General features: G+C 37.9%; 1 protein-coding gene across 1 annotated transcript; it reads right to left on the reverse strand.

Annotated features, from left to right (window-relative positions):
• Positions 1-2,001: 2,001 nt before the first annotated feature.
• On the reverse strand, positions 2,002-10,951 carry aaas (aladin WD repeat nucleoporin). Its single transcript, XM_015390679.1, has 17 exons — positions 10,817-10,951; positions 10,474-10,623; positions 10,266-10,393; positions 7,050-7,105; positions 6,867-6,958; positions 6,729-6,775; positions 6,513-6,611; positions 5,956-6,099; positions 5,536-5,656; positions 5,319-5,443; positions 4,033-4,093; positions 3,857-3,947; positions 3,601-3,694; positions 2,977-3,044; positions 2,819-2,900; positions 2,634-2,718; positions 2,002-2,217 (listed from the first exon to the last, which is right to left on the reverse strand). Exons 2-17 carry the CDS (start codon positions 10,579-10,581, stop codon positions 2,062-2,064), a joined length of 1,557 nt encoding a protein of 518 aa, XP_015246165.1. The 5' UTR covers positions 10,582-10,623; positions 10,817-10,951; the 3' UTR covers positions 2,002-2,061.
• Positions 10,952-11,618: the final 667 nt, after the last annotated feature.

Below are 11,618 nucleotides of genomic sequence, written 5' to 3' on the forward strand. Positions count from 1 at the left end.
GTTAAGACACACAAATGTCCATCTTCCATCAAGACACCAATCCTAAAAATACAGCCAGAGCTACAGTAGTGTTTAGATCAAACTTATTGATGTGTTAGATTGAATGACTCTGACCACTTTTAATGTCATTTACAGAGTATACAAAATTAAATTTCATTTTGTTCAGCTTTCAGACAGTAAATAAGCAGCTTAGCAGTGAAATGAACATTTTCATCCCATAAAGTGCAGCTGTGATCAAATGTATCAGATCAGAATCCAAGGACTGTTTTATAGCAGGACCAGAATGGGAGAAAGAGAATCTCTAGATCAGGCATCCCCAACTTCGGTCCTCAAGGCCCGCTGTCCTGCAGGTTTTAGAGCAGGGGTGTCAAAGTCATTCCAGAAAGGGCCGTGTGGCTGCTGGTTTTCTTTCCACCCAAGCAGTAGCACACCAAACTCCATTCATCCCATCAAGTCATCAGGTTAAGACTAGACTCACCTTGATGAGATGAATGGAGTCTGGTGTGCTACTGCTTGGGTGGAAAGAAAACCAGCAGCCACACGGCCCTTTCTGGAATGACTTTGACACCTGTGTTTTAGAGGTTTCCCTGCTTTAGCACAGCTGATTATAATGATTGCAGAAGACCAAAAGCCTGTTAATAAGCTTTCAATTAAAATCAGCTGTGCTGGACCAAGGAAACCTCTTAAACCTGCAGGACAGTAGATTTGGAGGACCAGCATTGGAGACCCCTCAAGCTGGCAAAGACATTATCCAAAATAATGATGCAGATGAAATGTTCAAGTATTTGATGCGAATGAATACTAGGCCTCCAGGCTTTGTTAAAAATGTGTTAATAAATTTACCAATATATAATTCTTTATATATATATATATATATACTTGATTTTAACAAAGTTAAAAACGTTGTTTATTCATCTTGCCCTCCAAGAAACATGAGGAGTTGAGAAAATTGAAACATCTCCAAAGTTATTAGAAAATGGCAACTAAAAAGTAATTTCATAAATGGCTTGCTGATTTGTTTCAACAGGTTGACTGTTACTCATTTAAAACGCAGTTTTGATAAAAGTTGTAGAAATTTCTTAATCTATATTAAAAACATTTTTCTAAAACATGCTACCTCAGAATACCTACAAACTGATGCCATGGATGTAAAAAAAAAAAAAAAAACGAATTAGCCCCTATTCAAATATGTTATATGAACTGTATTAAAGTTACTGCTAGACAAAAGTGTTGGTAAAAGGATAAAGCAAAATTATCTTTGCTGATCCAACAACCAATCCCTATTTGGAAATTTTATGCATATTTCTAGCAAAGCTCGTTTTGTGTTTATGTCATAAAATAAAATTGCTAACATCCTAGTGCAGGGGTCTTCAACGTTTTCAAAGCCAAGGACCCCCAAACTGATTACGAGATGGAGCGGGGACCCCCTAATTATATATATCGTATGAAATTGTGTTATATCAAACTGGTCCTACAGTCACTCTATTACATATGGAGTCATGTAACGAAAGTAATTTCTCCCTGGGATTAATAAAGTTTTTTCTGAATCTGATTCCTGGTTGATGGCACAGGTGTTGTGAATGAAACGGTGCCCAGCTTGAAAGAGCTCCTGTGTGTCGCTGAATGTGTGCATTGATGACTGAAAGACATCTTCTGCTTTCATTTATCTGTTTACTACAGTGTGTTGAATTCATGTTAATGTGTATTTAAAGACATTTTAATTAGTGCAAAAAATTGCAGGAGGGAATATTAAAAAAAGTAATCAACCAAGACTTTCGCGACCCCCATGCAGTACCTCCGCGGACCCCCTAGGGGTCGCGGACCCCCTGTTGAAGACCTCTGTCCTAGTGTATATATATATTTTAAAACTGCTTATATAGAAAACATGTTTCCATAAGCAGATTTATTCAGTGTGTAATGTTCTAAAAAAAACTGAAATACTTAAAAATGTCTAAGTGGTTCTGAAAGTTTTAAAAAGAATGAAGCCAAATATGTGGAAATAGATTTTTGCACAATTTTATTAACAATCCAAAGACAAAGATTAGCTTGTTGGCAGATGTGTCAGGAGAGCAGTTCTGTGAAGAGGGACTGGTTAGCAAAGTCAGCAGGCCTTTCCTGTGGCTGAAGCTTTGGTGGACTCCCGCTGAGGCCGACGTGGGAAACGCCAGAGCTCAGGAAGTAGAAAGGGATGTGAGTAATTTTTCCACTGGACCAACACTGAGAACAAAGACAGAAGCCACACTCTGTATCAGGTAGGAAAACTTATCCATTGTTCAGGGATTCTGCAGACTAACAAATACATTGCTGTAAAATGAACTGATAAATTAGTGAATAAATTAATTTACTAATGAAAGAAAAAATGATTTATGATGATTGGATTGTAGAAAAATGGGAGGATGACTGAACAGTTTTAATGGTTGAAACTTGAAATGTGTAAATCAAATATTTCTGTTTTCCTCAGTCTATACCCATCCAGACTTTAAAAAATAGAAATTTCATTGAGGGACTTTTTCGTCTCCGTCTCTAGTGCTTACCTTTAGCTAAAAACAAAATAAAATAAAAAAAGATAACACAATTAACTGACACTTCACCAAAACAAAAAAAAAGGAAGTGAATTATTAGTTAGCACTAACCACAGTGAGCAGAGCCCCATGCTGGAAATGTGGGTGAAACTGCATCAGTCTTGGTTCTGCTCCTGGTTCACCTTGAACAAATCCACTAAATGAGAACAAAGAGTACAATTAATGACGTTTTTTTTTTTTTTTTTAATAAGCAACATCAACACATGAAATAATTATAAACAGGTTTATAAACCAACCAAGGCAGCAGCTCAAAGATGGGGTTGGCTCTTGTTTTGAAGACCGCAATGATTGCTGGACGGTTTGCTGCTTGAGGATCACCTAAGCAGGAAGATGAGACTCAGTCATTAAATGTAAAAACTCAGGATGCGTGAGGACAAACAATGATATGTGGGACCTTTCAGAAGCACAGCGAGTCGCTCTCCTCTTGGATCCCAGGACAAAGACTGAATCTCTCCACCAACACTGGTAAACAGAAAGGTCAGAGGATCATCCATGCTTGGTGACTTTTTTGTCTATAAAATACAGTGCCATGTAGACGTCTACATATTGCTCGATTTCTTTACGTTCATAATTTGTCGCATGTTGTGAAATAGAAAGAAAAAGATATTCATTTTGCCCAAATTAAAATCTAAAATGTGAATTTAAATTTGTTGTGTCCAGTCTTTAACTTTCCCTTCAGTTTCCAGGGTAACCGCGTATCTCTATACATATTTTCCCTACATCTTTGATCAACCCCTCTGTTCCTACCTTACAAAAGCATCCCCACAGCATGCCGCTGCCACCCTAATGTTTTACTGTGGGGATGCCATCTTCATTTTTGCTTTACCACTAAACTCTAAGACTTGCCTGTAGGCCAGAAGAAGCTGTTTGTGTCTCATCTGATCATAATCCCACCCTCTACAACTTAACCCTGACATTTTCTCTTGTGATGCCGTTTGTTTACCAATAAGCAAACAGTAAGGCATTACTAAAACATGTTGCAATATAAAAAAGGTTGGCCTTAGTTAAGCTCTCTTACATGATGTCTCCATCCGGACTGTTGAAAGTCGTCTCTGATAGGTCAGCCACAACAACTGCAGTCTGTGGCCCTTTGGCCATGCTTGTAGGAACACCTGTCAAAAAAATGATGTCATGTTTTTTTGCCACATAGCCTTTATTTCAACAGATTAACAACATTTATACACAAGCTACCAAATGATGTATATATAGTAGGTTAACACTGTTAAACTTCCATCTATTGTGTAGATTATTTTGTGAAGACAGGGAGGGCTGACCTGGTGATCCAGAGAAGGTCAGAGCGTAGATGACCATTTCTCCTTGAACTGCGAACAGAAGCCGACTTCCATCTGGACTCCAACAACCGGACTAACAAGCAGAGTTCAACATATATTAAGATTACCTTGTGTCCTGAATCAACTGCTGTGCTTTAAGTAGAGGAATGCCTTTTTACCTGGCAGCGACCTTTGACACAAGGCCAACGCTCACAGGTCCACATCCTGGTCTCCCACACCCTGAAGAAAAAGCTTTATTATCTTATCCATAGTGGATCAAGGGTTTGGATTAAATGAGATAAGAAAACTGGTAATAAATGAGATCATCTTGGCAAAAACTCCATTTAAAGGTTTTTGCTGCTGCTACATAAAGTCATGATGCTGCCACCACCATGCTTCACAGTGGCTTTATTTCCTGTAAGCATGCTGTTCATGTTATGTCTCGGGTTATTTTTGTGTCAAACACACCATTTTAAGGTTGATTTTATCAGGCCATGAGATACTTCAGGTTTGGGAATTTTAGAAAGGCTTTGGTGTTTTCTTTAGAAGAAAAGGCTTATGGCATTTTTCAGCTAGACCTATGACAACCCAGGAGGCTTCTGTCACACACAAAACCGAAGCCAGCAAGTTCTGCGGCTCTTTTTAAGGTAGCTGTTAGCTTCTTAGCAAACCTGGACATTTTATCTCCTAATAGAAATATGTAAACTCTGTGCTCAGATTTGCATGGAAAAGTTTTTAAATGGGACCAGTTACTTTTTTAAAAGCAGCTAACTGCTGAACTGAAATTAAAAGCATTCATGAAATATGCAACTAGCACAAAATATACAAAAAAAACATTAAAGGTCAACGGAAGATGCAAAATTATAACTAAAGTTTAGATTTTAAACTTTACTTATATTAATATTATATATAATTAGGAAAGTCTGGGTATATTTAAAGCTTGCAAAGACTTAAAATTAAGGTTATCACTATTGTATGAATTCAAAAGATATTACAGAAAGCATTTTTTCAAGTTTAAGAAAACTAAATGCTGAAACAAAGAAAAATTAAAGTTTAAGGTTGTGGACATTTTTGCAACCAAGTATTTATACAGGCCCCCTTAAATATGTGTTTATCCAGTGGGGCTGGTTGAATTAATACCTGAATAATACCTCTTTCCACTGGCTAAAAAACCTGTTTAAAATCGGCTTTAGTGGTGGGGGAACGGCTCACTAGCCCATGTCGATCCGGTTCCTATGACTCGCTAAGCGCTTCGATCGGCATACAGTGGGAACATCGGGTCTAAACAGGTTTTTCAGCCAGTGGAAAAGAGGTATAAACTGAACTGCCTTCCAGCAGCTCACTCTCATTTGTTCATATGAGGGAGGATAATTTCTTTGACCACATAGACTGATCTCTACACAGATTTTAAATCAAAGCATGTCTAGGCTAATTTAAAATACTGGAAACTGACATTCTGCCCAACCTGAACAAGGCTGATGGAGTGGAGGCCAGGATGTGACTGCCAGCAGGGGACCAGGACAGGAAGGTGACCCCCCCTCCTCCAACCCGTTGAAGGGGAACACAGCTCTCTACAGCGACATCCCAAACCTGATATAATCATTCATATCAAAGGAACAGCTATAAAAACAGGAAACAACAGATTCTGAATAAGGTTTAAAGGAGAAGCTGCAGCCTTTAACCATCATGGCCGTGTCCAGGGGGGAGGCAGACACCAGGAGGGACCCACTGGGAGACCAGGCAATGGATGTGACTGGAGAATGACCAGGGTGGGACAAAACTTGAGCACAGCCGGAAGAAGGCCTACGGAGGAGATCAAAAGGGAGAGATGGTTATATAAAAACCTCAGCCTGAGAAAATATTTGAAAGTGCTGGCAGAGTTAAAGAAAGTTACAAAAAGATCCTCTCTCTATTATTCCAGTCCATAAAAAGGTTTAGATCAACATAGACAACAGAACAAAGATCCCAGACAGACTTCAAACCTTATACAACTGCTGCCACAAAATATTCAAGATTGTGCAAATAGTATATTAGTTTCCTGGTTTTTTTTTTATCCTCCACAATACCTCTCAGCCTGAAGGATGTCCTTTTTCATGACATACCTTGTTGAGAGTGAGCAGGGATCAACGTTCCAAACCAGCAAACAGTTCTGACACGCCACCGCCAGCCCCGACGCACACAGAGGCTTCCACTGTACGGCCGCAACGTTCCTTTGCAGACGGTGCTTCAGTGTGGGAGATATGGCACTGAGGAAGAGTTGTTCTTTGTTTAATGACATATCTAACAGAAACGTGTTCTAGAATCAATAAATAGAGGGATGAGCTCCAGATTTGACTCTATGACTGTTGCAGGTAAATATTACACACATAGGTCAGAGTCCTGGTGGAATTTATACATATTTCTTGGAAAACAATACTCTTTTGGAGTTATTGATTTAATTAAAAAGTTTACATTTGGATGTAGCTCTGATTATAGATTTAGAGCCACACTGGTATCTGTTGGTTGAAAGGAGTGAAAACCTGGAAGTTTTCCCTTCAAAACTTCTATCTGGAGGAAAAATAAAAAATAAAAGGCTTTTGCTGAACTGCAATCATCAGAATCAGCTGTGCTAAAGCAGAGAAACGGGGATGCCTGCCTTATAGGATGGTTCCCAAGTTACCTTTGAGGGTTGTAGATCTTGATGGAGTCGTCCAACAAGGCGACAGCAAATTTATCAGCGTGGGGATGCCAAGCGAAGGCTCGCACCACACAATCAGGCCTGGTAACACAGAAAGGGAATCAATCGTTTCAAAATAGCATTGAAACATACTCACTGTTTTTATAGGCAACATGTTATACCACAAAAATCCAGATAAAACATCGAATCTGTTCTTACCAGTTAAGCACCTGCGAAAACTCAGCAATCAGGTCCTCACTGCTTAGCTTTACATGAAAAATTAGCACAAAAAAGCTTCAGCTTTACTTAACATTCTTGTTATATTTAATATGACATAATTTATCAGAGATGGCTTACTGTGACATGAGGATACAAGGAGCCATGAAATGAGGAGACCCATCGGAGCAGAGCCAGAATACATCCAGACGTCACTGACAACCACTTTGGCACTATGAGGAGGGAGAGTTAGCAGCTCACATGCTGCACAGCAACGGGACTTAAAAGTCTCTATAAAACATGAGATCTTGGAGCCTTACGTACCCTCTGCATGTGAGGTGGTGATTTCATTGAGCAGCCCTGTGAAGCCACCATCCCGCCTGGAAAAAACAAAACAGAAGCTTAATTAACCATCTTTTAGAGCAGCAAGTTAAATTCAGAAACGCCTGAAAGGGTAGGAAATATTCTAAAAGCTGCCTGGCTGGGCTGATTTGCATGACTATGAGGTGCAGCTGTATTTTTTCAATTCACTGTGGAGATTTCCAGTTTAATGGAATCTGAAGTCCTCTTTACTTGCCAGCTTTTAGATTGATCATCTGGCATGGTGGTCTTATGTCTGTTAGAAGGTCAAAGATCCAGTTGGTCAATGTTTCAATTCAGGATTTTAAATTAAAACTGTCGACTAAAACATTAGATAATGCTAAAAACATATGAAGCTGGGGATTTTGTGCATTAGAAATTCCCCAAAAGGTTAAAAAAAGAAGAAAAAAAATATCCACTACTTTTTTTTTTTTTTTACTTCTTTGGAATGACTATGGCCTGGATGACTGAGAATCTTCACCAGTATATGTATTATAAATGTATTTTTATATATTTTGTATTATATTTTATAATATATATTTATGGATGATGCAAGGATAGTTACAGATAAACTGAATAAATATAAAGAAACCACTTCTTAATAATGATTCCATTCAATAAGAGAAAGATTTTTCCAAAGCAACCTTTCAGACCCCGTACAAGAGAGAAAGTTATCCACTTCCTTCCTAAATGATGAATTAAGTAAGATTAGGCTACCTCTATTCTAGAAACTAGGGCCATATTCACAAGCCAAACATATGCTTGGTTATTATCTGATCGACAAATGCAATAATACTTTATTTAGATTAGGGCTGCAACTTACAATAGTTTGCTAATAGATTCATTTGCCGGTTATATTTTTGATTATTTGAATAATAACCAGAAAGCAAAAGAAATTAAACAGAGTGAAACAAAAACTTTTCCACATGATGAGTTCTGGATAGAAAATATTGACTAACGATGATGATAAATAACATAGTTATGTATAATATATTACATTTCTGACTGTATATCCCTGTAATTATTACACACTGTAGCTTTAAAATACGGTACAAATAAAGTCTGAACAACAAAGTCTGACCCATTGTCTGCTAATATTTCCATGTTTAAGAAATAAATGTTTTGTTCTGGGAGTTCAGCTTTAAATAATCTCCTCCAGTTTCTATATTTAGCACAATGAATAATGACATGATCTACAGTGTCTTTAATGGCATCTAGCTTTTACTCTGCCCTTTGCACTCTACATAAACTACCGGAAACAGAATTTCATTGATGGAGTAATCCCAAAGGATAAATAAAGTTGAGTCTAGGTGTAAGTTTCTAATTCTCCACAATCTCCCCACCAATAATTTCTGCTGTTTTCCACCCTTTCCGCTGATTTCCTGCGTACAGAGTAGCTACATCGTTGGAGGAGAGACACACAGCAGCATTTCGTAAATTTTAACTGGCAGCTACTTCGATATATGTTTAAGTAAAATTTAGGGGACGGATTGGTTAAAAGAATTAGAGATGCACCGAAAAATCTGTTTGTTACACAAACGGAGCTTTTTCATCTAAAAATGACAACAGGGTGTACATTTATACAAGTTTAAAAAAGCTGGGCTTCTCAGAGGACCATAACTCAGAGTTACCTATTAAAATTAACACATATCTGTTGTTTTCTTATTAAACGGAGAATCAGACTGCAGAGCTTCTATATATCTTGAAAATTAGTTTCTCTGGTATCATTATATTAGTAGACAGGTGCATCAATCTGTATTTAAGCAGAGCAGAGACATAAATGGGGACAGCTGCTAATTTAAAGCTGAAACAGATTTACTGGGATATGCAACATTCAATAAAATATATCCCCATGTTTACAAGAAAACATACGCTATGCTATAATAAAATTCAACAGCAAGACTCAGAAATAGCTGTGCCAGCCAAGGCAGAGAGAGCCAGACACACAGGAAACAGACTGAAAATTAAAATATAAGAAACCTGCAAGAATTAAAACACAAACAAATAACAAATAATAAAAATCAGTGTATAAATAATTTTTGAAATATAAGGTTCAATACATAGACTTTGGGACATATTTCTAAATTTGATTTTGCTGCTTGTGAAGGAGGATAATCACTGATGCAGCTTAAAGGAAAGCCATGCATGGATGGATGGATGGAACTAAAGTTGTGTCTATTTCAGGGATGCATAATATATCGATGTTGGCATCGGTAACAGCTGCTATTCGTCATTTTTTATACATTAATGTTTATAAGCCCTTTATAAGTAATGCACTAAAGGCAGGCATCTGTCTATAGCTATACACATCCAGAGGTGTCAAGTAATGAAGTACATATACTTTGTTACTGTACTTAAGTACACTTTTTAGGTATCTATACTTTACTCCATTACTTATATTTCTTCCTACTTCTGACTTCTACTCATTACATTTTCACACAAGTATCTGTACTTTCTATTCCTTACACTTTTAAAAGAAACGTTAGTCTTTACTCTTGGCTTTGGTTTAATGTTTATAAATATTTAGTTCACGTCATGTGCGCCATCCGATGCAGATCATTGGCGCAATCGTCTAGTGAAAACTAGTGTAATTGGATGAGTCATATAACGCAAACACTCATTGGTTAGCTGAAGGAAATCATCAGAAGCAAGCAGGTGTTCTTCAAACTGCAAACATGAATTGTCTATGCCTCAATGTCAGATTCAGAAAAAGATGTTGAAATGTCTAAAAGTTCGGACACAGGCGAGAGCGTATCGGGAGATGGAGACGGAGACTAACAAGACCTCCTTCATCCTTGGCCCTATCTCAAAGAATTAATCATATAGTGGCATCTGGCTGTTTTTCTTTTAAGGTTACTTTATACTTTTATACTTCAAGCAGTTTTTGGAGAACATTCACTTTTTCACTTTTACTTGAGTAAAGAGGTCAAGTTGATAATTAAACTTTTACCGGAAAGTTTTTAAACTGCAGTATCTATACTTCTACCTAAGTAACAAATGTGTGTACTTTAGACACCACTGTATATATCAGTGTACTGGGGTTCTCTGTGTTCTCAACAATAGGAAAGAATTCAATAAATATATGTTTGAGCTCATTTTTGGAAAGTATAAACCCTATTGAAAGCGTTGTGGTTGGGGTACACATATCCTTTATTCTTCCCAGGGTAAAAAGCTGCCTACCAGGCCGCAGCGCTCCTCATCCATAGAGTTTCCGAGTGGTCCAGGAAGGCAGCTTTGCTGCTGCTCTCTGTGCGGCTGTGCAGCTTCAGGGACTCTCTGGGGAAATACAGACTCAAAAGACTTGAGTCCTGCACGGAAAACACACAACATGAGTCATTTAGACGGGGAAAGGTTAAAAACCGATCAAAACCAGCTAAATGTCTCAGACCTGTCTGTCATCGGAGCTGTTGGCTCCAGAAAGCAGCTCGTTGTTAGATTCGCATAAGGTGGACTGTCCAGCGGGCAGCGGAGGAGGAAACAGAGCCAGCGAGCACATCTCCACTGCGGTTAAAACCTCCTTCCAGACCGCCAAGATAAACTGTCAACCATTAGGGGAGGCAAACACACATTGTTTAAGCTTACGCGTCTAGTAACAGTATAATAAACATGCTAACGCCAGCTAGCTAAATAAATCCGCAAAATGACAATTTCAAATATAATCTAAAACATAACCATTCAGCACATAGTTAGCTATGTGCTCTAAAACTACCCTTGCTGTCAGTGTCACTTACCGTTTAATTGTTATTAATGTTGTGGATTTTATAAACAGACTTACAGCACACGCTAAATAGTTATACTTTTAGTTAATCCCGCCGTGCTTAGCTACGGCAAGCCTAAAGGGAAAAAAGCGCTTCGGTTTTCCAAAGCGCTGTGAGGATAGAAAACCGGGTATACTGCCCTCCTCGGGATGTGGTGGGGTACTGCAGGAAAACTTCAGTAGGGGGAAAAGTTGTTTAGAGGGTTTGTAGCGACTCCGTAGCAAACCTCGTCACCGTCTGGATCAGAAATGCACCCGAAAGCAATAAAAAATAAAAAGCTACACAAACCAGGATAAAAATCAAAGATAATTAGGAAAATATGTTTGGTTATATTATTTGCCAGAAAGATCCACAGCTGATGTTATCTTGATTTCAAGGTGGCGTTTGGAATATTAACTGCTGGCTAAATTACTAAATTATTTAAAATTACAAAGCTACAATATTATTAATCTTTTTTTTTTTTTTTTTGACATCCTGGAACCTTAATTTTACAAACATTTCTGCATATTTCCCCAAATTCTTCTTTATTGCATTAGTCTGTTGGCACTAAATGATGTTTCCAGCATTTATTAACTTTACCTTTTACATGTAAAGCTGTGATGAAATGTAACTTTTTGTCTACCATGTTATTGTTTGTTTAAGTTTTTGCTCCTTTGGTAAGTGGATATCTTTATTGTTTCCTAGTGGAAAGGAAAATGTACTCTGGTCTTATCCTATTTGTATTTTGTGGCTGTAATGGTGAAGGCATACTTAAACATACTTTTGAGCTAAAAAT

Source organism: Cyprinodon variegatus, unplaced genomic scaffold, assembly GCF_000732505.1.
Source record: "Cyprinodon variegatus isolate N-32 unplaced genomic scaffold, C_variegatus-1.0 Scaffold508, whole genome shotgun sequence".
NCBI classification, from domain to species: Eukaryota; Metazoa; Chordata; class Actinopteri; order Cyprinodontiformes; family Cyprinodontidae; genus Cyprinodon; species Cyprinodon variegatus.